The sequence below is a fragment of the Macaca nemestrina genome, chromosome 17, assembly GCF_043159975.1.
Source record: "Macaca nemestrina isolate mMacNem1 chromosome 17, mMacNem.hap1, whole genome shotgun sequence".
NCBI lineage: Eukaryota > Metazoa > Chordata > Mammalia > Primates > Cercopithecidae > Macaca > Macaca nemestrina.
In genome coordinates, this window is record NC_092141.1 from 84,840,181 (window position 1) to 84,863,118 (window position 22,938).

The 22,938-nt window shown below is 53.2% G+C and overlaps 1 protein-coding gene across 3 annotated transcripts; it reads right to left on the reverse strand.

The window, feature by feature from the left end:
- Positions 1-435: 435 nt before the first annotated feature.
- On the reverse strand, positions 436-10,775 carry LOC105469179 (WW domain binding protein 2). 3 transcript variants are annotated; one of them, XM_011719882.3, is made up of 8 exons: positions 10,601-10,775; positions 6,952-7,060; positions 4,364-4,499; positions 3,308-3,400; positions 2,527-2,661; positions 2,226-2,348; positions 1,641-1,717; positions 436-1,520 (listed from the first exon to the last, which is right to left on the reverse strand). In XM_011719882.3, exons 1-8 carry the CDS (start codon positions 10,657-10,659, stop codon positions 1,467-1,469), a joined length of 786 nt encoding a protein of 261 aa, XP_011718184.1. In that variant the 5' UTR covers positions 10,660-10,775; the 3' UTR covers positions 436-1,466. The 3 variants fall into 3 exon arrangements, with proteins under 3 accessions (XP_011718184.1, XP_070939693.1, XP_011718185.1); XM_071083592.1 differs by lacking the exon at positions 10,601-10,775 and adding an exon at positions 10,005-10,344; XM_011719883.3 differs by lacking the exon at positions 2,527-2,661 and having other exon boundaries at positions 10,601-10,773.
- Between the last annotated feature and the right edge of the window lie 12,163 nt (positions 10,776-22,938).

The following is a 22,938-nucleotide window of genomic DNA, read 5'->3' on the forward strand; positions in this document are numbered from 1 at the left end:
GGGCACTTGACGTGGGTGGTGGTGAGCCAGCTCGGCTACCCCAGTGTCCCTGTCACAGGTCCTGACATGCTCCAGGGCTGACTCAGCCTCCTCCCTCCAGCAACCAGGACTTGGGCCAGGGCTGCCATTCCTCGAGGAGCCAGCAGGGGACAAGGTGGTGACCCCAACCCCTCCCATCCAGGCTGACGATGGTCCGAATCCACCTCTGTCCCGGCCAGGTCTGGGGCACTCGGTGGGGGAGGGACACAGCTGCTGAGCGACGACCACAGGAACCGGCTCCAGAGGCCAGAGCTGTCCTGGGGACCAGACAGCTGGGCCGTGAGAACGGGGATCCTCCCGTGGGAGGGAACCGTCCCGGGAGCTTCCAGGGCCCTCGGCAGCCAGACAGCTCTCCTTCCGGAAGAGACCGCCTGGGTCACCACACGCAGAGCCAGAAAGGGTCCAGTTATTTATTTTTACTATTTCACATTTTCAGCAAACAAATCAAGGTGCAAACAGGGTTTATTTCACATTAATATATTAACTGGATTTTTGGTCAAATAAATAGGGAATTCTCTTTAGATAACCATCTCCTCACTTCATGGCCAGTCCAGGAACAAACAAGAGCGAATGTTAGCGCATCCAGGGGCACGAAGCTTAAGGGGAAGAAGCAGGCTGGGGGGCTAGTGGCAGGTCCCGGCCGGCATGAAGGGTCAGCGGCCCTTGTTTCCAGCCCCACCCAGCAGCCCAAAAGTGGACAGACATGCATTCTCTGGTTCCAGTCAGGAAGCTCCTTCTAGAGGGAAGTGAGAGGTGAGGGAAAGCAAATTCCAGAAACACCAGCGAAAGGCAGAAGCACTTCCTCCCAGCCTCGGCGGCCCTGCCCAGACGCCACCCAAGCCCTGGAAGCTCATTTTACAGCTTCAAAAGTCACACGGGGTGGCAACAGCATGACTCAGGACAAGGAAGGGAAGGACAGTGGCAGGGCTGCAGCTGGACCCTGGCTGAGTGGAATGCAGACACGGTGGCCTTCTGAGACCAGCATAGACCAGCGGAGGGAATGTGAGCAGGGCCTGGCAGGGCCGGGGAAGACACCTGGCTGGTCTGAAGTGGCTCATGAGGCTGAGTGTAGCAGTGGCTGCCAGACTGAGGGAGCTGGACTGCGGTGGAGGAGGTGGCCAGAGAGTCCCTTCGAGGGGAGAAGCTGAGAGTGAAACAGGAACAGGGGATGCCCCGTGCTCCCAGGAGAGCCCCAGACAGTGAGTGAGGCACACTGGGCAGCGTTGTGGGCTCTGGGCTGGCATGGAAGCTGGGCGGCACCTCTCCTGAGGCCGGGGGCCCTAATGTCCCACAATGCTAGTTCCTGGTAATTGTTTATGATCAGACCTGGAGGGAGAACAAGGCGCCCCCTCCCCCAGCCCCAGTGCAGCCCCAATGGGAGGGGTAGGGTACAGAGATAAGGGTGGGAGGCAGGGAGGCAGGAGGGCCTACTGGGTCTTCTTATCTTCCGGTGGGTAGTAGGGAGGTGGTGGCGGCTGGCTCTAAAGAAGGGAGAAAGGGAAAATTCGCGTTAGAAGGTTTAAAACATGGCGCAGTCTTCCCCCTGTGGCTCCCAGCATCTGTGGCTGCGGGGCTGCACTGGCACTGCCACGCTCTCTCACCGTGGGCATGTAGACGTTGTGAGGGTTGCCTGGGTTGTAGTAGGCGCTGGCGGCTGCTTCTGCGGCCTTGGCTTCGGCTGTGAGAGCAAACACACCCAGTGTCAGTGACAAGTTCTCATCCCCCTGAGCTTAGCCCAGAGACCCTGGGCCCCCATGGCTCGGGGCAGCTGGTGCTGGGGGTCCAGTTCCGCCAATAACAGCAGCAGGTGAGGCTTCCTGAGCATGGGCCACGTGCTGGCATGGTCCTTTCCAGGCCCATCGCATGTCTCACCTCATCTAATCCTTGAGCCAACCCCCCAGGTGCCACCGTGACCGACCAACTGAGTGTAGATGAGAGGATGAGAGGACCGAGGCACACAGGGTGACATTCCCTGCCCAGGCCATGTGGGTAGCTAAGGGATGGGGGTGGGGCCAGAATCTAGCTCCGCACCACCAGGCCACGGCCCTGCTGGGCCCCTGGGGTAGTCCAGGGGTCATCCATCATCTGCGGCTCTCAGCAGTCTCTGGCCATTCTGAGGCTCTCTGTGCAACCTTGGGGAGGAGAGGGCTGGTCCCGAAGGGCTGCCAGCACCCAAAGGCCCTCACCTGCAGGAGTGGAGGGGACATCGGGGCCGCTGACCGGAGGTTCCATGGGCCCAGGATAGGGCGGTGGTGGGGGCTGCACGTATCCCATGGCCCCGTCCATCATGGGGGGTCCTGGATAGAACTCTGCTCGGCAAGAGAGCAACAGGGACCCGGTGAGCACCTGGCTGCGGCCCCCTCTGAGGGGGGCCTCTCCAGATCCTGTTAGTCCTGAAGCAGCTCAAGGAATGAAGCCTCCCTGGCCTGGGGGAGCCTGGATAGGCGGGCTCATGAGGGGAGGGTGGGCAGCAAAGGACACACTCACCAGGCGGGGGCGGTGGATAGGGGTAGCCAGGAGGGCAGGGGTACATTCCATTGGCGACTGGCGGGGGATAGACATAGGCCCCGCTGGGCATGTAAGAGTAGCCATAGGCTCCATTGGGGGCTTCACCTCTGGAGGCTACAAGTACAAGGGGAAAGAGAAATGAGTGTGGCCTGCCTTGGGGCGGGGAGAGGGCGGTCCCACTGCCTGCAGAGGGGAGCTATTGGGGCCCAGGAGTGTGCCCAGCAGACATGCTCTGTCCACCCCACTCCACTTTCCACCCACACTCGGGGCTGCCTTGGTCAGGGATGGGGTGATGAGAGAGGACAGGAGAGGTCAGAGCCAGGGGAAGGCAAGGGAGGTCAAGGACAAGGGTGGAGGGTGGACGGAGGCCAGGAGGGAGGCTCAGGGCTGGGGTAGGAGTGAGCTGGCGGAGGATGTCTGCTGGGCCCATCCCTCGGTCATTTTCAATGGCTGCAAAACCGCAGTTTAATGGTTGGTTTGGGGTTTGTTTTATGAGGGCATAGTAAAGTGTCCTTGAGTCCAAACAGCTTTGTCAAAACGTGATCCACCTGCTCCAGGCAGGGAAACGCAGCCTCTGAGGTACAGGACAGAGCTCACGCCAATGACAGCTTTCCTTCCCAACTCCTAGGCCTGCTCAGCCTAGTGCCCAGACACTTACCTCTTGAATGTTTAAAAAAGCAAAACAAAAAGGAAGCAAACTCAAACCAAACCCCTACATGTTCAGTGTGTCCTCAGCCCCTAATCTTCGGAGCCTGGATACCTTGAGATGCCACCTGGAGCATCCGCTGTCCAAACTCAATGGCGCCCCCTGCCGTGAAAGTCAACTTGTAGGAAGCAGAGCCTTCCCAGCCACCTGAGAGGGGAAGGACAGCGAATAAACACCACAGAAAAAGAAAACCGATGCCCCAAGAGATGGCTGTTTTCCTCTCCAGGGCTTCATCCGACGCCCGGGAGGCTTGTGGGAAGCTAGGCCTGCACTGTGACGGGGACTTCCCAGTGCCATGGTTTCCAGCCTGCTGCCTGCACAGGAGCCGGCACTGCAGCCCGGCCAGGCCCTGCTATACTCGCTTCCCCCTTTGGAACAAGGGCCTCTCCTTCCTGAAACAAGCCTGTCCTCCCACCACTGGCCCAATATGTACACAGGTGCCAAGGCCACCTTGGTGTGGTTTTAGAGCTAACATCAAGGTTTCTTTCCACCCCCAGTCAAGCACTCGGCAGCTGCACAGGCACAAGCCCACTCGACAACAACCGACCCTGAAATTCAGAGCAGACCTCTCATCCTAAGGGGGTCCAAGGACAGACTCCAGCCCTTCTAGCTTGGCTTCTGCCCAAAGAGGGACCAAGAGCGCTCAATAGCAAGGGCGGGCCTGGCTGCCTGTCAAGGGGAAGGCAAGTTCAGTGCAGAGGTCTCTGGGGCCTGCCAAAAAGCCAGCCCCAAAGCAGGGTGACTCTGGCTTCCAGAGGCAGTTGCCTCTTCCTGGCTCTCATGAAAAGGCCCCTCTCAAGAACTGATGCAGCTCCTTCCTGAGTCTAAAATTTGTATGCACTCGCCAAGGCGCACTAAGCATCCTGACTCAGTCCGCAAGCTTCTGCAGACTTCACGCTCTGAAAAGCTGACCTGAGCTGCCGTCTTTAATGCCAGCATTTTCCCCAGCTCTTGGCAATCAAACCCCACCAGCTGGCAGCCCAGAGCTGGGAAGAGGTCATGGCTAGGGCGATAAGGGTCTGAAGGGGACACCCCCAGGGCGGCAGTCAAGAGGCTCCCAGGGCACCTCCCTGGAAGCCCCATCCGTGTCCCTGAGTTCCCATCACCTACCTCCCGCTTCCGCCTTCACTGTTCCCTTGATGTAGTTTGCACCAAATACGGGCTGCTTGATCTCACAGTCTTTCATGAGATAAAATGGCATCATGAAGGACTGCATGGCATCCTTGCCCTTGGACAGAAAGATGACCTGCAGGGAGAGAGGGTGAGGCCATCAGCACCGGAAGCACCGCCCACGCTGCCATGCTTCCCACCTGTTTCCTGGGAGTGACGAGTCTGCTCTCAGTGCCAGGGTCCAGCAGCCCCACGGCGCTCTCTGTGCCAGACACTCCTGGAGAAAGCTGTGGAAAGGGGAAGGGCTCACTGCGGCCTGGAGAGGCCAAGCTCACGTACATGGGAGAAAAACGTACTGGTCACAGACAGTATCTATGAGCAGGGCAGACTGCTCTGTCACTGACATGGTGGTGGGGAGGTGGTGGCGGTGGTGCCTAAGTGAAGGGGCCTACGAAGGAGGAAGGACAGGCAGAAGCAAGGGGAGGACAAGCAGAGGCAAGGCAGGGACGGGTTCCTGAAAGGGGGGGTCTCCAGCCTGAGCTCCAGAACCGAGCATGATGGTGCAGTGCTCGCTAGTTACCATCGAGGCGGACTATAAACAGTAACGAGAGCTCTCCTGGAGCCTGTGCCTGGAGAACGCCCTGGGTTTTCTTTTTTCCTTTTAAATTTTATTAATTTATTTTTTTGAGACGGAGTCTTGCTCTGTCGCCCAGGCTGGAGTGCAATGGTGCAATCTTGGCTCACTGCAAGCTCTGCCTCCCGGGTTCATGCCATTCTCCTGCCTCAGCCTCCCGAGCAGCTGGGACTACAGGCATCTGCCACTATGCCCGGCTAATTTTTTGTATTTTTAGTAGAGACGGGGTTTCCCTGTGTTAACCAGGATGGTCTCGATCTCCTGATCTCGTGATCTGCCTGCCTTGGCCTCCCAAAGTGCTGGAATTACAGGCATGAGCCACCGCACCCAGCCTTTTTATTTTTTTGAGACGGAGTCTCACTCTGTAACCCAGACTGGAGTACAGTGGACCAATCTTGGCTCACTGCAGCCTCCGCCTCCCGGGTTCAAGTGATTCTTTCACCTCAGCCTCCCGAGTAGCTGGGATTACGGGTAAGTGCCACCACGCCTGGCCAATTTTTGTATTATTAGTAGAGACAGGGTTTCGCCATGTTGGCCAGGCTGGTCTCGAATTCCTGACCTCAGGTGATCCACCAGCTTTGGCCTCCCAAAGTGCTGGGATTACAGGCGTGAGCCACCAGGACTGGCCAGGCCCGGGTTTTAAATCCATGACTTTAATCTGTGACTGAAGATGCCAACTTCAGCCTCCAGAGATGGGGTTTTGAGGCTCCGCTGTCTTTGCTAAGTCATGAGATTAAAACTTGAAAATGTGCTCCTCTTCTTCCAGCTGTCTTTGGGTCTAAGTCTTTTTTTTTTTTTTTTTTTTTTTGAGACGGAGTCTCGTTCTGTTGCCCAGACTGGAGTGCAGTGGCGCGATCTCAGCTCACTGCAAGCTCCGCCTCCTGCGTTCACGCCATTCTCCTGCCTCAGCCTCCCAAGTAGCTGGGACTACAGGCGCCCACCACTACACCCGGCTAATTTTTTGTACTTTTAGTAGAGACAGGGTTTCACCATGTTAGCTAGGATGGTCTCGATCTCCTGACCTCGTGATCCGCCCACCTCGGCCTCTCAAAGTGCTGGGATTACAGGTGTGAGCCACCGTGCCCGGCTTTTGTTTTTTTGAGGCAGGGTCTCACTCTGTTGCCCAGGCTGGAGTGCAGTGGCATGATCCCAGCTCACTGCAGCCTCAACCTCTCCCGGCTCCAGTTACTATCCACCTCAGCCTCTTGGGTAGCTGGGACTACAGGCATGTGACACCACACCCAGCTTATGTTTGTATTTTTTGTAAAGATGGGGTTTCGCCATGTTACGCAGGCTGGTCTCGAAATCCTGAGCTCAAGTGGTCCACCTGTCTTGGCCTCCCAAAGTGCTGGGATTACAGGCATAAGCCACTGCACCAGCCTGTCTTTAAGTTTAAGCCTTAAGTGGCTACAAGCAGCAATTTTCCAACAACATCCATTTGTATTTCTCAACCTCTCAGAGTCCACGTGGGTAACTCTCAGGCAAGGCCCATTCTGCAGCCTGGCATTTGTCATTCTGCGGGGTAGTACTGGGCTCTCTGCCCAGTCCAGAGGCTGTGCCACGCAACTGTGCCCTGTTTACCAGATTTCTCACCCTGGATGTGCACAGGGCTTCATGGGCTACTCTCACAGAAAACAAAATGTTAATAATAATAGTCTCTGGCCTCCAGGCCCAAGTCATGCCAGCGCTGCATCCAACTCTATAGAGGTTTTGCAGCAGCGGCTCTGGAATTTACATGGGTTCACTGCCCAGTGGTCAGGTCAGTTACACAAAGAGCCTGGTGGTTCTGGAATCCAGGAGCATGTGACGGAGAAACAGGCAGAGTGAGGCACCAACATTCACCAGGGTTCAGAGGCCACTTGACTCATGAGGCTGAGGCGGACCCGAGACTAAGACTCACGTCACCTCCAACAGCAACAAGCCTCTCAACCAACTGTCCTGCTGGGCAACTCACCCGGTAAGGGGTAAGGTAGACGGTGCCTTTCTTGGTCCCTTTGAAGGCTTCTGGCACGTTCTTCATGTCATTGAATGTGAGTTCCACATGATCATAGGACATTAGGATGCTGTGATGAGAAAAGAGGAAAAGCCTTGATGAGACAGTATGGAGATGCGATGTCACCCAGACACTGGGCCTTTCTCCCAAGCAGCTGCCCGGCACATCAGCTCTCATAACCTCTCAACAGTACTGCATTAAAACCATTCATAGGGCCGGGCACGGTGGCTCACACCTGTATCCCAGCACTTTGGGAGGCCGAGGCAGATGGATCACAAGGTCAAGAGTTTGAGAACAGCCTGGCCAACACGGTGAAACCCCATCTCTACTAAAAATACCAAAACATTAGTCGTGGCGGGCCCCCGTAATCCCAGCTACTCAGGAGGATGAGGAGGGAGAATCGCTTGAACCCAGGAGGCGGAAGTTGCAGTGAGCCAAGATGGCACCATTGCACTCCAGCCTGGGCAACAAGAGAGAAGCTCCAGCCGGGCACGGTGGCTCATGCCTGTAATCCCAGCACTTTGAGAGGCTGAAGCGGGCGGATCACCTGAGGTCAGGAATTCAAGACCAGCCTGACCAACATGGAGAAACCCTGTCTCTACTAAAAAAGTAAAAAATTAGCTGGGCGTGGTGGTGGGCGTCTGTAATCCCAGCTATTAGGGAGGCCGAGGCAGGAGAATCGCTTGAACCCGGGAGGCAGAGGTTGCGGTGAGCCGAGATCGTGCCATTGCACTCCAGCCTGGGCAACAAGAGCGAAACTCCATCTCAAAAAAAAAAGAGAGAGAGAGAGAAGCTCTGTCTCAAAAACAAATAAATTAATAAAGCCATTCATAGGGCTAGGAGCGGTGGCCCACACCTGTAATCCAAGCACTTTGGGAGGCTGAGGCCGGTGGATCGCTTGAGCCCAGGAGTTTGAGACCAGCCTGGGTAACGTGGCGAGACCCCGTCTCTACAAAAAAACTAAAAACCACCACCACCACCAACAAAAAACCCCATTAATGCAGCCATGGAAGAAACGAGCACATTGGGGTTCTGTAAAATTTCCCAAACCCCGCTTACACAGCCCCCAAATGATCAACGTGGTAGCAGAGTTACAGGGCTCTAGAGAGGCCGCCATCCCTCAAGTAGGTGAGGTGATCTGGCTTAACTTTTCTATTCTCTTTTAAGTCCTTTTGACAGATGCTCTGTTTTTGCTGGTTTGTTTTTCAACCCTAACATATAAACATATCTAAGAGATGACTGTACAGATCACAATAGGACCTCCTTCAAGGTTCTTTCAAACCTGGGTTCTTCAGCTGGGTTTGCAGGAAAGTCCATGAAGCCCTTGAGATGATCATGTACGTCATATGTGCATTTTTCTGAGCGGAGAGTCCACAGCTTCCATCATTCTCAAAGGAGTTCACGACTTGAAGAGTAACGTTCACTAGTTTAATTATCATTTTTTTTTTCTTTTTTATGAGACGGAGTTTCACTCTTGTTGCCCAGGCTGGAGTGCTGCGGCATGATCTCGGCTTACTGCAACCTCTACCTCCTGGGTTCAAGCAATTCTCCTGCCTCAGCCTCCCACATAGCTGGGGTTACAGGCATGCGTCACCACGCCCGGCTGATTTTTTGTATTTAGTAGAGACGGGGTTTCACCATGTTGGTCAGGTGGGTTTCAAACTCCTGACCTCAAGTGATCTACCTACCTCGGCCACCCAAAGTGCTAGGATTACAGGCATGAGCCACCATGCTCAGCCTAATTATCAAATTTTGAACACTGGACTTATACTTCAATTGTTACAGACACAACTTATTCAGACAGGAGGCTGAAGCACTTTCTAAAACAAGGCACACCTTACTTAGCAGGACTGAGCCCTAAGCCAGGTAGAAGGCCCAGCAGGATAGATACATTCTTGTCTCAGGAAGTTCCACAGAGACAGAAAGAAAAACAGTCCCCAGAGATGTTGCCAAATGGCATGAAAAGCTGGCCAGGCCTGGGAACTGACTCACACACAGAGATGCAACAAGACAGTGTGAGGTGTCTCTGATCACATGATAAAAAGGTTCACACGGTTCTGTTTGTCTTCTGCCTCCCCCCAGATATCACAACTTTCTCAGACTGGGGAAAGGTAAGTGGGAAACAACTGGTCTAAGAAAAGAGAAGTGGTCGGGCACGGTGACTCATTCCTGTAATCCCAATACTTTTGGAGGCCAAGGAGGGCGGATCACGAGGTCAGGAGTTCGAGACCAGCCTGGCCAACATGGTGAACTCCTGTTTCTAGTAAAAATACAAAAAATTAGCTGGGTGTAGTGGCAAGTGCCTGTAATCCCAGTTACCGGGGAGGCTGAGGCAGGATAATTGCTTGAACCCAGGAGGCGGTGAACTGAGTGAACTGAGATCGTGAACTGCAGTGAACTGAGATCGTGCCACTGCACTCCAGCCTGGGTGACAGAGCAAGCCTCCATCTCAAAAAAAAAAAGAGAAGTACCGCTCAGAGAAAAGAAGGAATTACCCATCAGACTCTGAGTAGGTAAGATAGAGGGAAAGTGAGCCTGCTGGGTCACTCTAGGCATTTTCCTCTGACTCATCATAACATTCCCAAGTCACAGGGCAACTGGATGCTGGCCTTAGCTGGGTACAGGGCTCTGACTCCACAATGTCTCCTTTGGGGACTCAGGTGCCTCCTAAGCTCCTTCTGCCTTCAAGAGGCAATTCAGGGTCGGCATAGTTCAACCCAGAGCTGGCTGGTCTGATTTTCAATACCCACGGAACAAAAGGAGAGAGAGGCCATTCAGGGCTTCTCTTGGCAGAGACTGGAGGAGAGACAGGATGCAATGAGCAAGGGGTGGGGAGGGTGGAGTGGAAAGAACCTTGAATTAGGAGACCTGTGCCTTCGGAGGAGACTCAAACCAACAGGCATTCAAGAGAGAGGCAAGGGAATGACTTTACGGATCCACACAGTGCCAGGAACTGTCAGACATCTGACAAACGTCATCTGTTTAATTTCACTCCTGGGACCTCAGTTTCTTACCTGGAACCTGAACAGTTCTGGAACATACTGGAAGCCTGTATGCTGGTGGTTAATCCTATTAACTTTGGAGTCAAGACTCCTTTCCTGGAATTCCATCTCTGTTACTTACAGAGTTGCAATCTCGAGCAAGTTACTTAACCTTTCTGCCCCCCACTTTCCCTACCTGTGAAACGTGGACAGTAGTAGATTGTACTGCACAGAATTTATTAAATAAGGTAGAAAAGGCGCAGAGCCTGACACGTAGTAACGTTGTAGACATCCAATAAGGGACAATTATTTTTGTTTGGGGCTCCTCCCAGTTACTGAAGTCAAAACTCTGGGAACGGGTTCAAGAATCACCCCTAGGCCCCACCGGTCGCCCCATGCCAGGTCCCCAAGCAGACGTCCCACTCCCACCTCCCAGCTGATCACAACCTCCCGGGCCCTCCCCCACGGCCCACCCACCTTCCTCCAACCCCGCCCCCAGCCATTCCCCCCCAACCATACTCCATCAATGCTCCCCCTTCAGGGGCTTATTCCCCACCGCCCATCGCCCACCCCCCACTCCCTCGACACCCGAACTTTGGTCCTCTAGGATCCTTCCGCAGTGTTTTCACCTCTCGGTGTTGTTGACGATCACTCCGCCGCCCTCCGAGTGATTCTTGTTGAGCGCCATAGTCTCTCCGACAGGGGTCCCGAGACTCAAAACGCAGTGAGCTTGCGCCCCTCTTCGCCCCGCCCCTAGTGGCGTCTTCTTATTAGAGTCAGCCAGTCACAGCTCGAGCGCGGAGGCTGGCCCAACCACCTGACCCGAACGTCACGTGGTAATAGTTTACTCCCTCCCCCCAGTTCCGCCTGCGTAACAAACAAGATGAAGACTACAATTCCCAGCAGGCAACGCTCCCGCAGCCTCGGCCTCTCCCTGTGCTGGAGGAAGGATGCATTCTGGAACTTGTAGTCTCCTGGCTCATAGGCCGAAATTGGCTCCACTATTTACATAACCAATCGGCTTGTGCCATCTCCACCCCGCCTCTTCAGCCGGACGGAAATAAACAGTTCGGCTGCTGTCAGGGGCGCGAGCCTGGGGACCCCGGCCGAGCGATAAGGGACGTCCCGCTGGCCGAATGCGACCTGGACATGGCGTGGGAGGGCCGAGCAGTCCCCTGGTGGATGGGCAGCCTTCGTTCACTCAGCAGACGTGTATGGGGCGCTTGTGTGACTCCGGGGCGTTTAGCTGAGCCCGAGACCCCGGCTCTTGGGGACGCGGTGGGCTGGCGGCGTCGGATCACCCAGCCACCCATCTCACCACCCCAAGCCCTGAGCCCGGGGGGCGGGGAGAGTCCCGCCTGGGGAGGGGAGGCTGTGTGCCCCGCCTGGCTCCCACCACTTTCGCAGGCCGGCCGGGCGCCCCTTGCAGCCTCCTCGCCGGCCTCGCGGTGGCGCCGATCCCTCCGGAGCGCCCAGCGGGGTCCCGGCCGGAAGACTGAAGGCTGAGTGAGACTGGGCACGGCGCGAGACTGGCAGCCTGATAACTAGGACTTACAAAATAAGACTGACTCATGCCAGCTCGTGACCCAGCCCTGGGCGTCCTCCACGGGGCAGCTGTCATTCCCTAACCGCCCCCCACCAAACCCCTGCACCTCCGAGCTGAATCCATGAGGCGGAGAGAGGGGGCTGCACTCCCCCACTTGGTGGTGCAGGGGTTAATCTTAAGGATTAATTCGTTAAGATTAATTAATCTTAAAGATTAACTCGTTAATCTTAAGGAATTAGAGTTTGCTTTTCAGTAGACAGCTGCTTTCCTGACCGTGGTGGTCAACCTCTAGATCCACCTGTTCGACTTCGCTTAGCAGGGAGGTCTCCTATGTGAAGAAATAAAGCTGCCTCACTAGAAAAGATCAGGAAACGGCAGCGTTCTGTGAGGTCCGGTGCAATACCAGGTTGGACCTTGCAGGACAAGTACAGTGGATTAAGGATGGTCATAATGAAATCTGCCCCAATGGTTAGATGTATTTTGGGGTCTGCAATCTCTGCCGTTTTTAAAAAGAATTAAGTCGGCCGGGCGCAGTGGCTCAGGCCTGTAATCCCAGCACTTTGGGAGGCCGAGGCAGGTGGATCGTGAGGTCAGAAGATTGAGACCATCCTGGCTAACACGGTGAAACCCCGTCTCTACTAAAAAATACAAAAAATTAGCCGGGCGTGGTGGCGGGCGCCTGTAGTCCCAGCTACTCGGGAGGCTGAGGCAGGAGAATGGCGTGAACCCAGGAGGCGGAGCTTGCAGTGATCCGGGATTGCGCCACTGCACTCCAGCCTGGGCAACAGAGTGAGACTCCGTCTCAAAAAAAAAAAAAAAAGTCAGACTATGTGCTGATATGGAAAGATTGTCAAGGGTTATTAAGCACAGAATGCTGTATACATATAGTTCTATTTGTATTAAAAAATAGGATCTAGATAGAAATTTTTTGCAAAGATCCACCAGAAAATGTCTGTGGCAGTTTTGAGGCGTGGGTCTGGGAATTTGGGGTGGATTGGTGGCTCAGTATGTCGGTATGCATTGTACTTTTTGGTACTGTTTAGTTTTTTTTTTTTTTCTATGTGCATTTAAAATATAAATTAAAAAAACAAAAGTAGGTCAGAGTTTGTGGCACATGCCTGTCATTCCAGCACTTTGGGAGGCCAAGGCGGGTGGATCACCTGAGGTCAGGAGTTTGAGACCAGCCTGGGCAACATGGTGAAACCCCATCTCTACTAAAAATACAAAAAATTAGCTGGGTGTGATGGTGGTCACCTGTAATCCCAGCTACTCAGGAGGCTGAGGCAGGAGAATCACTTGAACCCCGGAGACGGAGGTTGCAGTGAGCTGAGATCAAGCCACTGCACTCCAGCCTGGGCAACAAGAACAAAACTCTATCTCAGAAACAAACAAAAAACCCCACAATTATTCATTCACAATACTGTGGCCACAATGAGGCCTCCTGACAGGAGGGGAAATGACAAGAAGAGGAAGTTGCAGTGGAGAGATAACGAGCTTGACCAGCTTCGGCTACAATGTCCAGAAGTTCTAAGTTTTATAAAAACATATGACCGTGTGAACACACTTCTTGGACAGCTCCCATGACTTTGGGGCTGGAAGGTACCAGAACTCAAAACTCAAACCGAAGGATTCAACAATCGTTTATTGCGGAACCAGGTGAGCAGCTGCAGGGCCCCCAGGCCCAGGTCTCAGTACTCAGACCTCTCCTCTGGTCTTTTACCCCTGTCTGCCTGTCTCCAGCTCTCTTTTTCACTGCAGTATGATTGCTCGTATTCTCCACACCGGAGCACATCTTAGTGATGTGCTAAGAAAGGGTGCAGGTCTACCCCAGATACCAGCAGGCAGGGCCTGGGGCAGCTGAGCCGCTGAACTGGTCACCTGTTTTTCTGTTTATAATTTTATTTATTTATTTTATTTACTTATTTATTTTGAGACAGAGTCTCGCTCTGTTGCCCAAGCTAGAGAGCAGTGGTGTGATCTCCACTCACTGCAAGTTCCGCTTTCCGGGTTCACGCCATTCTCTTGCCTCAGCCTCCCGAGTAGCTGGGACTACAGGTGCCTCCCACCATGCCCGGCTAATTTTTTGTATTTTTAGTAGAGATGGGGTTTCACTGTAGCCAGGATGGTCTTGATCTCCTGACCTCGTGATTCACCCGCCCCGGCCTCCCAAAGTGCTGGAGTGGTGGCGTGAGCCACCGTTCCTGGCCTATTTATTTATTTTTGATACAGGGTCTTGCCCGTCTCCTGGGGTGGAGTACAGTGACACGGTCTCTGCTCACTGCAGCCTCCGCCTCCCGGGTTCAAGCAGTTCTCGGGCCTCAGCCTCCGAAGTAGCTGGGACTACAGATGCAGGCCACCGCACCCAGCTAAGCTTTGTATTTTTAGGTAGAGATGGGTTTTCACCATGTTGGCCAGGCTGGTCTCAAATTCCTGACCTCAAGTAATGCGCCCACCTAACACTCCCAAAAGTGTTAGGATTGCAGGTGTGAGCCACCGCCCCCCACCCCACCCGTGGTCGCCTCTTGACCCCCAATAAGAGTAATCTATTTGTCCCAGTGAGCCAAATAAATACCATTTCGTTGACCAAATCATTTTCTGTGTGTGCCATGACATAAAAGAGGTTGGCAGGCCTGTAGAGTTGGCTCATGCCTGTAATCCCAGCATTTTGGAAGACTGAGGCAGAAGGATTGCTTCAGCCCAGGAGTTTGAGACCAGCCTGGGCAACATAGTGAGACCCTCCCTCTAAAAATTAAAAAAAAAAAAAAGGTTGGCAGCATTTACCAAATGGTGGCTCTTTTTCCTTACCTTGACCCACCATAAAAATATATAGGGCTTGAGCCCAGGAGTTTGAGACCAGCCTGGGTGACATAACGAGACCCTGTCTTACACTGTCAGTCAGGCTGGAGTGGTGCAATCATGGCTCACTGTACCTTCAACCTCCTGAGCTCAAGCAATCTTTTTACCTCAGCCTCCTGAGTAGCTGGGGCTACAGGGGCACATCACCATGCCTGGCTAGTTTAAAAAATTTTTAGGCCGGGCGCGGTGGCTCAAGCCTGTAATCCCAGCACTTTGGGAGGCCGAGACGGGCGGATCACGAGGTCAGGAGATCGAGACCATCCTGGCTAACACGGTGAAACCCCGTCTCTACTAAAAAATACAAAAAAACTAGCCGGGCGAGGTGGCGGACGCCTGTAGTCCCAGCTACTCGGGAGGCTGAGGCAGGAGAATGGCGTAAACCCGGGAGGCGGAGCTTGCAGTGAGCTGAGATCCGGCCACTGCACTCCAGCCTGGGCGACAGAGCGAGACTCCGTCTCAAAAAAAAAAAAAAAAATTTTTTTTGGTAGAGATGGGGGTCCTGTTATGTTGCCCAGGCTGGTCTTGAACTCCTGGCATCAAGCCAGTGGTCCTGCCTCAGCCTCCCAAGTAGCTGAGAGTACAGGCCCTGCCACCACCACATGCTGCTTAATTTGTATTTTGTAGTGGGATATATTCTGAAATTTTCTGTTTTATTTTGTCATCTTAAAAAATTGCTGCAAGGGGGCTGGGCACGGTGGCTCACGCTGGTAATCCCAGCACTTCAGGAGGCTGAGGTGGGCACATCACCTGAGGTCGGGAGTTCAAGACCAGCCTGGACAACATGGTGAAACCCCGTCTCTACTAAAAAAAAAAAAAAAAAAAGACAAAACTAGCCGGGCGTGGTGGCACATGCCTGTAATTCCAGCTACTCGGGAGACTGAGGTAGGAGAATCGCTTAACCCCAGGAGGTGGAGGTTGCGGTGAGCTGAGATCGCACCATTACACTCCAGCCTGGGCAACGAGAGCGAAACTCTGTCTCAAAAAAAAAAAAAAAAAAAAAAATTGCTGCAAGGGCTGGGGTCAGTGGCTTGCGCCTGTAATCCCAGCACTTTCGGAAGCCAAGGCAGGCAGATCACCTGAGTCAGGAGTTCAAGACTAGCCTGGCCAACATGGTGAAACCCCGTCTCTACTAAAACTACAAAATTAGCCAGGCATGGTGGCACAAGCCTGTAATCCCAACTACATAGGAGGCTGAGGCAGGAGAATTGCTGGAATCTGGAAGGTAGAGGTTGCAGTGAACAGAGATGGTGCCATTACACTCCAGCCTGGGCAAAAAGAGCAAAACTCAAAAAAAAAAAAAAAAAAAAAAAAAAAACAAACAAAAAAACATGCTGCTGGCGTGGTGGCTCATGGCAGACACTTGAAGTCAGGAGTTTGAGACCAGCCTGGCCAACATAATAGCGTGCAACATAGTAGCGTGCCTGTAATCCCAGCTACTAGGGAGGCTGAGGCAAGAAAATCACTGGAACCCAGGAGGCGGAGGTTGCAGTGAGCCAAGATCACACTACTGCACTCCAGCCTGGGCAACGGAGCAAGACTCCCTCTCAAACCCCCATCTCTACTAAAAATACAAAAAATTAGCCGGGCGTGGTGGAGCACACCTGTAGTCCCAGCTACTCAGGAGGCAGAGGTGGGAGGATTGCTCTTCAGACCAGGAGGCAGAGGTTTCAGTGAGCTGAGTTTGCACCATTGCACTCCAGCCTGGGTGACAGAGTGAGACCCCGTCTCAAAAAAACAAAACAAAACACCAAAACCAACAACAATAATATAGAGGATTGAAAGAGGAGCCCCAGGGCACTAAAACCCAGCCCTCTGAGGAGGGGGCATGGGCCAGCTGGTGCTGGTGCTGGTGCCTCTGAAGGGAGCTCGAGGCAGCTGATTCTGCAAGGGTTGGAAAAAGTAGAAACTGGATTCAGCTGCTGCTAAAGAACTGCAGCTGCCCTGATGAAGCAGCTTTCCTGGGTAAAACACAGGCAAAAATAGTGAGCAGATGGGAAGCTGGGGCCGTCTCCAGCCCTGCAGGTCTCTCTAGCGCCCCCTCTTGGCAGAGCCTGGCAGGGAAGAGTGGGCAATGGAGAAACGTGGCTCTGGGTGTGTTGGCTCAGGCCTGTAATCACAGCAGTTTGGGAGGCCCAGGCAGGTGGATCACCTGAGGTCAGGCGTTCGAGGCCAGCCTGGGCAACATGATGAAACCCCGTCTCCACTAAAAATACGAAGATTATCTGGGCGTGGTGGTGTGTGCCTGTAATCCCAGCTACTCGGGAAGCTGAGGCAAGAAAATCGCTGGAATCCAGGAGGCGGAGGTTGCAGTGAGCCAAGATCACACTACTGCACTCCAGCCTGGGCGACAGAGCAAGACTCCATCTCAAAAAGTAATAATAAAAAATAAAATTAAGAAAACAAAGACGTGTCTCTGACTCCCAGCCAGACCATGAAGCTGAGTTGGGTGGCTGGGTGGGTGTTATGCGTTGAGTTCTGTCTCCCCCCAAATTCACATGTTGAAGTCCTGACCTGTACTACCTCAGAAAGTGACCTTATTTGGAAATAGGGTTGTTGAAGACATAATTAGTTAAGATGAGATCATTAGGGTGGGCCCTAAATCCAACGTGACTGGTGCACTTGTAAGAAGGGAAAACTTGGACACAGACACACGCAGGGAGAAGGCGGTGCAAAGAGGGAGGCAGAGAGCTACCAGGATTGCTACACGGATCGCTACATATTGTCAACAAACCACCAGAAGCAAGGAGAGCAGCAGGGGAGGGTTTCACTCTCACAGTCTCAGAAGGAGTTGACCCTGCCCACACCTTGATTCAGTCTCCAGCACTGAGATGATACATTTTGATTGCTTAAGCCACCTAGTTTGTGGTGTCTTGTTACAACAGCCCTAGCACATTAATAGAGTGGGTTTGGAGCTGAGAGTCAAGAATTTGGCATCATCCCCAAACTGTGCTTGGCCCAGGGGAGTAGAGCCTCAGCTGCAGCTAGAAGCACTTGGAGCCGGGCGTGGTAGCTCACACCTGTAATTCCCAGCACTTTGGGAGGCTGAGGCGGGTGGATTACGTGAGGTCAGGAGTTCAAGACCAGCCTGACCAACATGGAGAAACCTCGTCTCTACAAAAAAGTATAAAATTAGCTCCCGGGAGTGGTGGCGCACGCCTGTAATCTCAGCTACTCGGGAGGCTGAGGTGGGAGACTCGCTTGAACCTTGGAGGCGGAGGTTGCGGTGAGCCGAGATTGTGCCATTGCACTCCAGCCTGGGCGACAGAGTGAGACTCTGTCTCAAAAATAAAAATAAAAAATAGAAGCCCTTGGACTCGGATGGTGGGCATCTGAGCAGCAGACCCCGTAGAGAACAGAGTAGAAGCTCTCCTATCTGTGGCCCCGGTGGCGTGGCTCATGCCTATAATTCCAGCACTTGGGAGGCCAAAGTGGGCGGATCACTTGAGGCCAGGAGTTCGAGACCAGCCTGGCCAACATGGTGAAACCCCATCTCTACTAAAAATACGAAAATTAGCTGGGCGTGGTGGTGCACACCTGTAATCCCAGCTACACAGGAGGCTGAGGCAGGAGAATCACTTGAACCCAGGAGGCGGAGGTTGCAGTGAGCTGAGATGGTGCCACTGCACTCCAGCCTGAGCAACAGAGTTGGTGCGGGGGAGAAAGCTCTCCCATCCCCTGGGCACCATGGAATCACCATATAATGCCAGGTGTAGTGGCTCTTGCCTGTAATCCCAGCACTTTGGGAGGCCAAGGTGGGCCGATCACCTGCGGTCAGGAGTTTGAGACCAGCCTGGCCAACATGGTGAAACCTTGTCTCTACTAAAAATATAAAAATTAGCCAAGCATGGTGGTGGACGCCTGTAATCCCAGCTACTCCAGAGGCTGAGGCAGGAGAATTGCTTGAACCTGGGAGGTGGAGGTTACAGTGAGCAAAGATTGTGCCCTCCAGCCTGGATGACTCCATCTCAAATAATAATAATAATAATAATAATAATAATAATAGTGATTCTACTGAGGGGGAAGATGCCCCTCCCCATATGCCTGAAGTTGAATTTCCTACTTTCTTGGCAAAGGGCAGCTTATAATCACATTTTACTTGATTTAGGGAAACTGCCCAAATGGACATTTCTTTTACCTGAGTATTGGGGAACAAATTTGTGCTTGATACACCAAATCTTTTTCATTCAGCCAGTTGTCCTCTTCCTAATACGCCAGTGAGAGGAAGAAAACTCCTGGTAAGTCATGGTAACTTTCTGCCACTCCCCGTTGGTTGCTGTGCTGCAGAGTGGCAGATGCCCTGTGAGGCGTTGCTGATGTTTGGTGATGTGAAAGTGGGCTATTTTGGATGAGTCCTTTTTGGCCGTGGGTATTTCAAGAACACAAGTTGCCCGCTCCTTCCTCAGAGGCAGGGCCAGCGCGTGTCTGGGGCTGTTTCTGGTTGCTATAGAGATGGGCCCCACCCTGACGTTCCCACTGGGACCTCCTGGCTCTGTCAAGTTCAGTTTCCCCAGACACAGCTGCAAGGCCTGTTCTGAGCAATTCCTGCTGTTAGAGTTTATACACGGCTTGAGTGCATTTCCGCTTCTGAGCCTCCAAAGCCACAGAAAGCCAGAAAGGGGCGGTGTGACCTCTGAAGATGTCCGCATCCCAGTACTGAGGAGCCTTGGCTGGAGGGACCCCCTACACCAGAGAGCTGGAGGAGAGGAGGGAGCAGGGGAGGTGCTTAAGGGCCTGGCTCTCCCTGCTATTAGATTTCTCTGTCCCCCTTCCCAGAGTTAGGGGACTCTCCCTGGCAAGATGCAAGGCAGCAGTTTTAGTTATTTTCATCCTCTTTTTTCCCCTCCTTAGCTTATTTCTCACCTAAATAATAGAATGACTTTGAAACTTCAAACCCTTTTTTTTTTTTTTTTTTTTGAAATGGAGTCTTGGCCGGGCGCGGTGGCTCAAGCCTGTAATCCTAGCACTTTGGGAGGCCAAGACGGGCAGATCACGAGGTCAGGAGATCGAGACCATCCTGGCTAACCCGGTGAAACCCCGTCTCTACTAAAAAATACAAAAAACTAGCCGGGCGAGGCGGCGGGCGCCTGTAGTCCCAGCTACTTGGGAGGCTGAGGCAGGAGAATGGCGTAAATCCGGGAGGCAGAGCTTGCAGTGAGCTGAGATCCGGCCACTGCACTCCAGCCTGGGCGACAGAGCCAGACTCCGTCTCAAAAAAAAAAAAAAAAAAAAAGAAAGAAATGGAGTCTCTCTCTGTCACCCAGGCTGGACTGCAGTGTGATCTCAGCTCACTGCAACCTCTGCTTCCTGGGCTCAAGCAATCCTCGTACCTCAGCCCTCAGAGTAGCTGGAACCACAGGTGTGCGTCACCATGCCTGGCTGATTTTTTTTTTTTTTTCTATTTTTGGTAGAGATGGGGTTTCACCATGTTGCCCAGGCTGGCCTTGAACTCCTGAGCTTGTGATCCTCCCGCCTCAGACTCCCAAAGTGCTGGGATTACAGGCGTGAGCCATGGTGCCCAGTCAAAACTTCAAATCTGACTGTACTGTTTACTGATGTGAGACCATGCCCTGGCTTCCCATTGTTCCTAGGAAAAGTCTAGAATCCTTACCAGGCTTTGCCTTGCAGGACCTGGCCTGCCACCTCAGGCCTCTCACCCTTCTGCCCTGCACTGCTGTCCCCTGCAGTGCACTGGCTGGTCTCGAGCCCACACCCATCCTTTCTGTCTTGTTAGCTCCTCCCTGTCCTTCAGGTCTCAACAGCCCTTTCTTCAAGGAAGTGATCCCTAGAAATGGGCTTCCGCCAGCCCCATTAGGGCTCCTTCTCATGGCCACTGTCCTTTTCTTTCTTTATTTTTGGCAGTGTTGGGCGGGGGCACGTGGTAAAATATACATAACATAAAATTCACCATTTTAAACTTTTTTTTTTTTTTGAGACAGAGTCTCGCTCTGTTGCCAGGCTGGAGTGCAGTGGTGCAATCTCAGCTCACTGCAACCTCCGCCTCCTGGGTTCAAGCCATCCTCCTGCCTCAGCCTCCCAAGTAGCTGGGATTAGCCACCACGCCTGGCTAAGTTTTGTATTTTTAGTAGAGACGGGTTTTCACCATGTTGGCCACAATGGTCTCAAACTCCTGACCTCAGGTGATCCACCTGCCTTAGCCTCCAAAAATGCTAGGATTATAGGTGTGAGCCACCATGCCTGGCCTGTTTTTTATATTAAAGCAATATTGGGCCGGGCTTGTACATTAAAATAACTTTGGGCTAAAAATACAAAATTAGCCGGGCGTGGTGGTGTGCACCTGTAATCCCAGCTATTGAGTAAAATTCAAAATTTGAATGTCATTTAAAGATAAAGTACAGGCTGGGTGTGGGCATGGTGGCTGATGCCTATAATCCCAGCACTTTGGGAAGGTGAAGTGGGAAGATTGCTTGGGCCCAGGAGTTGGAGACCAGCCGGGCCAACACAGCAAGACCCCATCACTATTTGGTCCATATACCCCTGAAGGTGTCAGGAGCATGTGAGGAGAACACGGTGGCTCTCCATCCCAAGTGAAGCCCACAAGGACCACCAGGGCTTCCTGCATTTCTTATGCATCCCCCAGATCTGACTGTGTGGACGGGGAATGACCTCGCCTTCTAGATTTCGTTTGTTTGTTTGAGATGGAGTCTCACTCTGTTACCCAGGCTGGAGTGCAGTGGTACGATCTCAGCTCACTGCAACCTCTGCCTCCCTGGTTCAAGTAATTCTCCTGCCTCAGCCTTCTGAGTAGCTGGAATTACAGGCCTGCACCACCATGCCCAGCTAATTTTTGTATTTTTAGTAAAGATGGGGTTTCACTATGTCGGTAAGGCTGGCCTTGAACTCCTGACCTCATGATCTGCCCTCCTTGGCCTCCCAAAGTGCTGGCATTACAGGCATGAGCCACCACACCTGGCCACTTTCCAGATTTTGAATGTCGGCATCAAATGGGCGTGGGGCGTTTGGGGTTGAACGGGACACAGACCCTGCTCAGTGCTCCAGTAGTCCCCTGTTATCAATGGCTTTGCTTTCTCACAGTCTACTGCAATCCAGAAATGTTACATGGAAGATTCCAGAAGCAAACAACTCATAAGTTTTAGATTGCATGCCATTCTGAGTAGCATGATGAAATCTCGCACCATCCCACTTCATCCAGCCTGCCTGGGACAAGAATCATCCCTTTGTTTGGGGAATCCACACTGTAGGACTGCCCGCCCATTGTTTACTTTTAGCCGTCTTGGTTACCAGATGGAAAAGCCATAGTGCGTATAGGATTCTGTACCGTCTGCAGCGCCAGGCACACACGGGGGGTCTGGGAACGCATCCTCCGAGATAAAGAAGGACTAGAGTACTTTCCTCCTGGGAGAGATGCAGTAGCTGCCAACCTCAGCCACGCCCAGTTCGGCCCCATCCTCCTGGCCAGGCCTCTGGGAGCCACAGTCCAGCCGCACCCACTCTGCCTGGGAGGAGAGGGGGTGAAGGGAGGTACTTCTGTGAGTGTTCCTCGGGCCTCGGGAAGGGGAGGACGAGGATGAGGAGAAGGGAGGAAAGAAGACTGGGGGTCTATGTCCTCCTGGGGTGTGGGGAAGCCATGGGAGCAGCCCAAGCCGCTTCCTCAGGCCATTGGTTGGAACCCGAGCTCATTTTCCCACAGAAACAAAGTGCGAGTGGAGGTTGGCTCCTTGCCTGGCCCAGAGCAGCCAGGCCCAGCAACCAGCGGCAAAGCCTCGGAAACCCCTCACCCTGCACCATTGTCTGGGCCTGGTGGGGGCCTGGCGGGGGCTCTGGCGGGAGCTTCTGAGGCCACAGACCCTTGGGCAGCCGTGCCAGGGCTCTGGTGACCGTGGGAACTGGGACCTAGCCGAGGGCAGCGCATACACAGGCGGCAATGCTGGGAAGCAGGGTTGTGTGTGTGTGAGTGTGAGGGGTGTGTGTGTGTGTGTGTGTGTGTGTGTTTAGACATTTCTTTTTTTTTTTTTTTTTGGAGACAAAATCTTGCTCTGTCACCCAGGCTGGAGTGCAGGGGTGTGATCTCAGCTCACTGCAACCTCCGCCTCCCAGACTCAAGCGATTCTTTTGCCTCAGCCTCCCTAGTAGCTAGGACTGTAGGCACTTGCCACCACTCCTGGCTAATTTTTGTATTTTTTAGTAGAGATGGGGTTTCCCTATGTTGGCCAGGTTGGTCTCGAACTCGTGATCTCAAGTGATCTGCCTGCCTCAACCTCCCAAAGTGCTGGGATTACAGGCATGAGCTACAACGCCTGACTTGTTTAGGCTTTTCTAAGCACAAGACACACCTAGACTGGGCAGTATGGAGAGTGTTCTAGACTCGGTAACTGGGCAGTCCCCCAGTACCCCGTGCCTCAGTTTCTTCCTCTGAAAATGGTAGTGGGAGGGGAAGGTTGAGACTAGGTCAGTGGTTTTCTCATTTTTTTTTCTTTTTAACAGTTTCTTTTTTCTTTTCTTTTTGAGACGGAGTCTCGCTGTATCACCCAGGCTGGAGTGCAGTGGCGCGATCTCGCCTCACTGCAAGCTCTGCCTCCCGGGTTC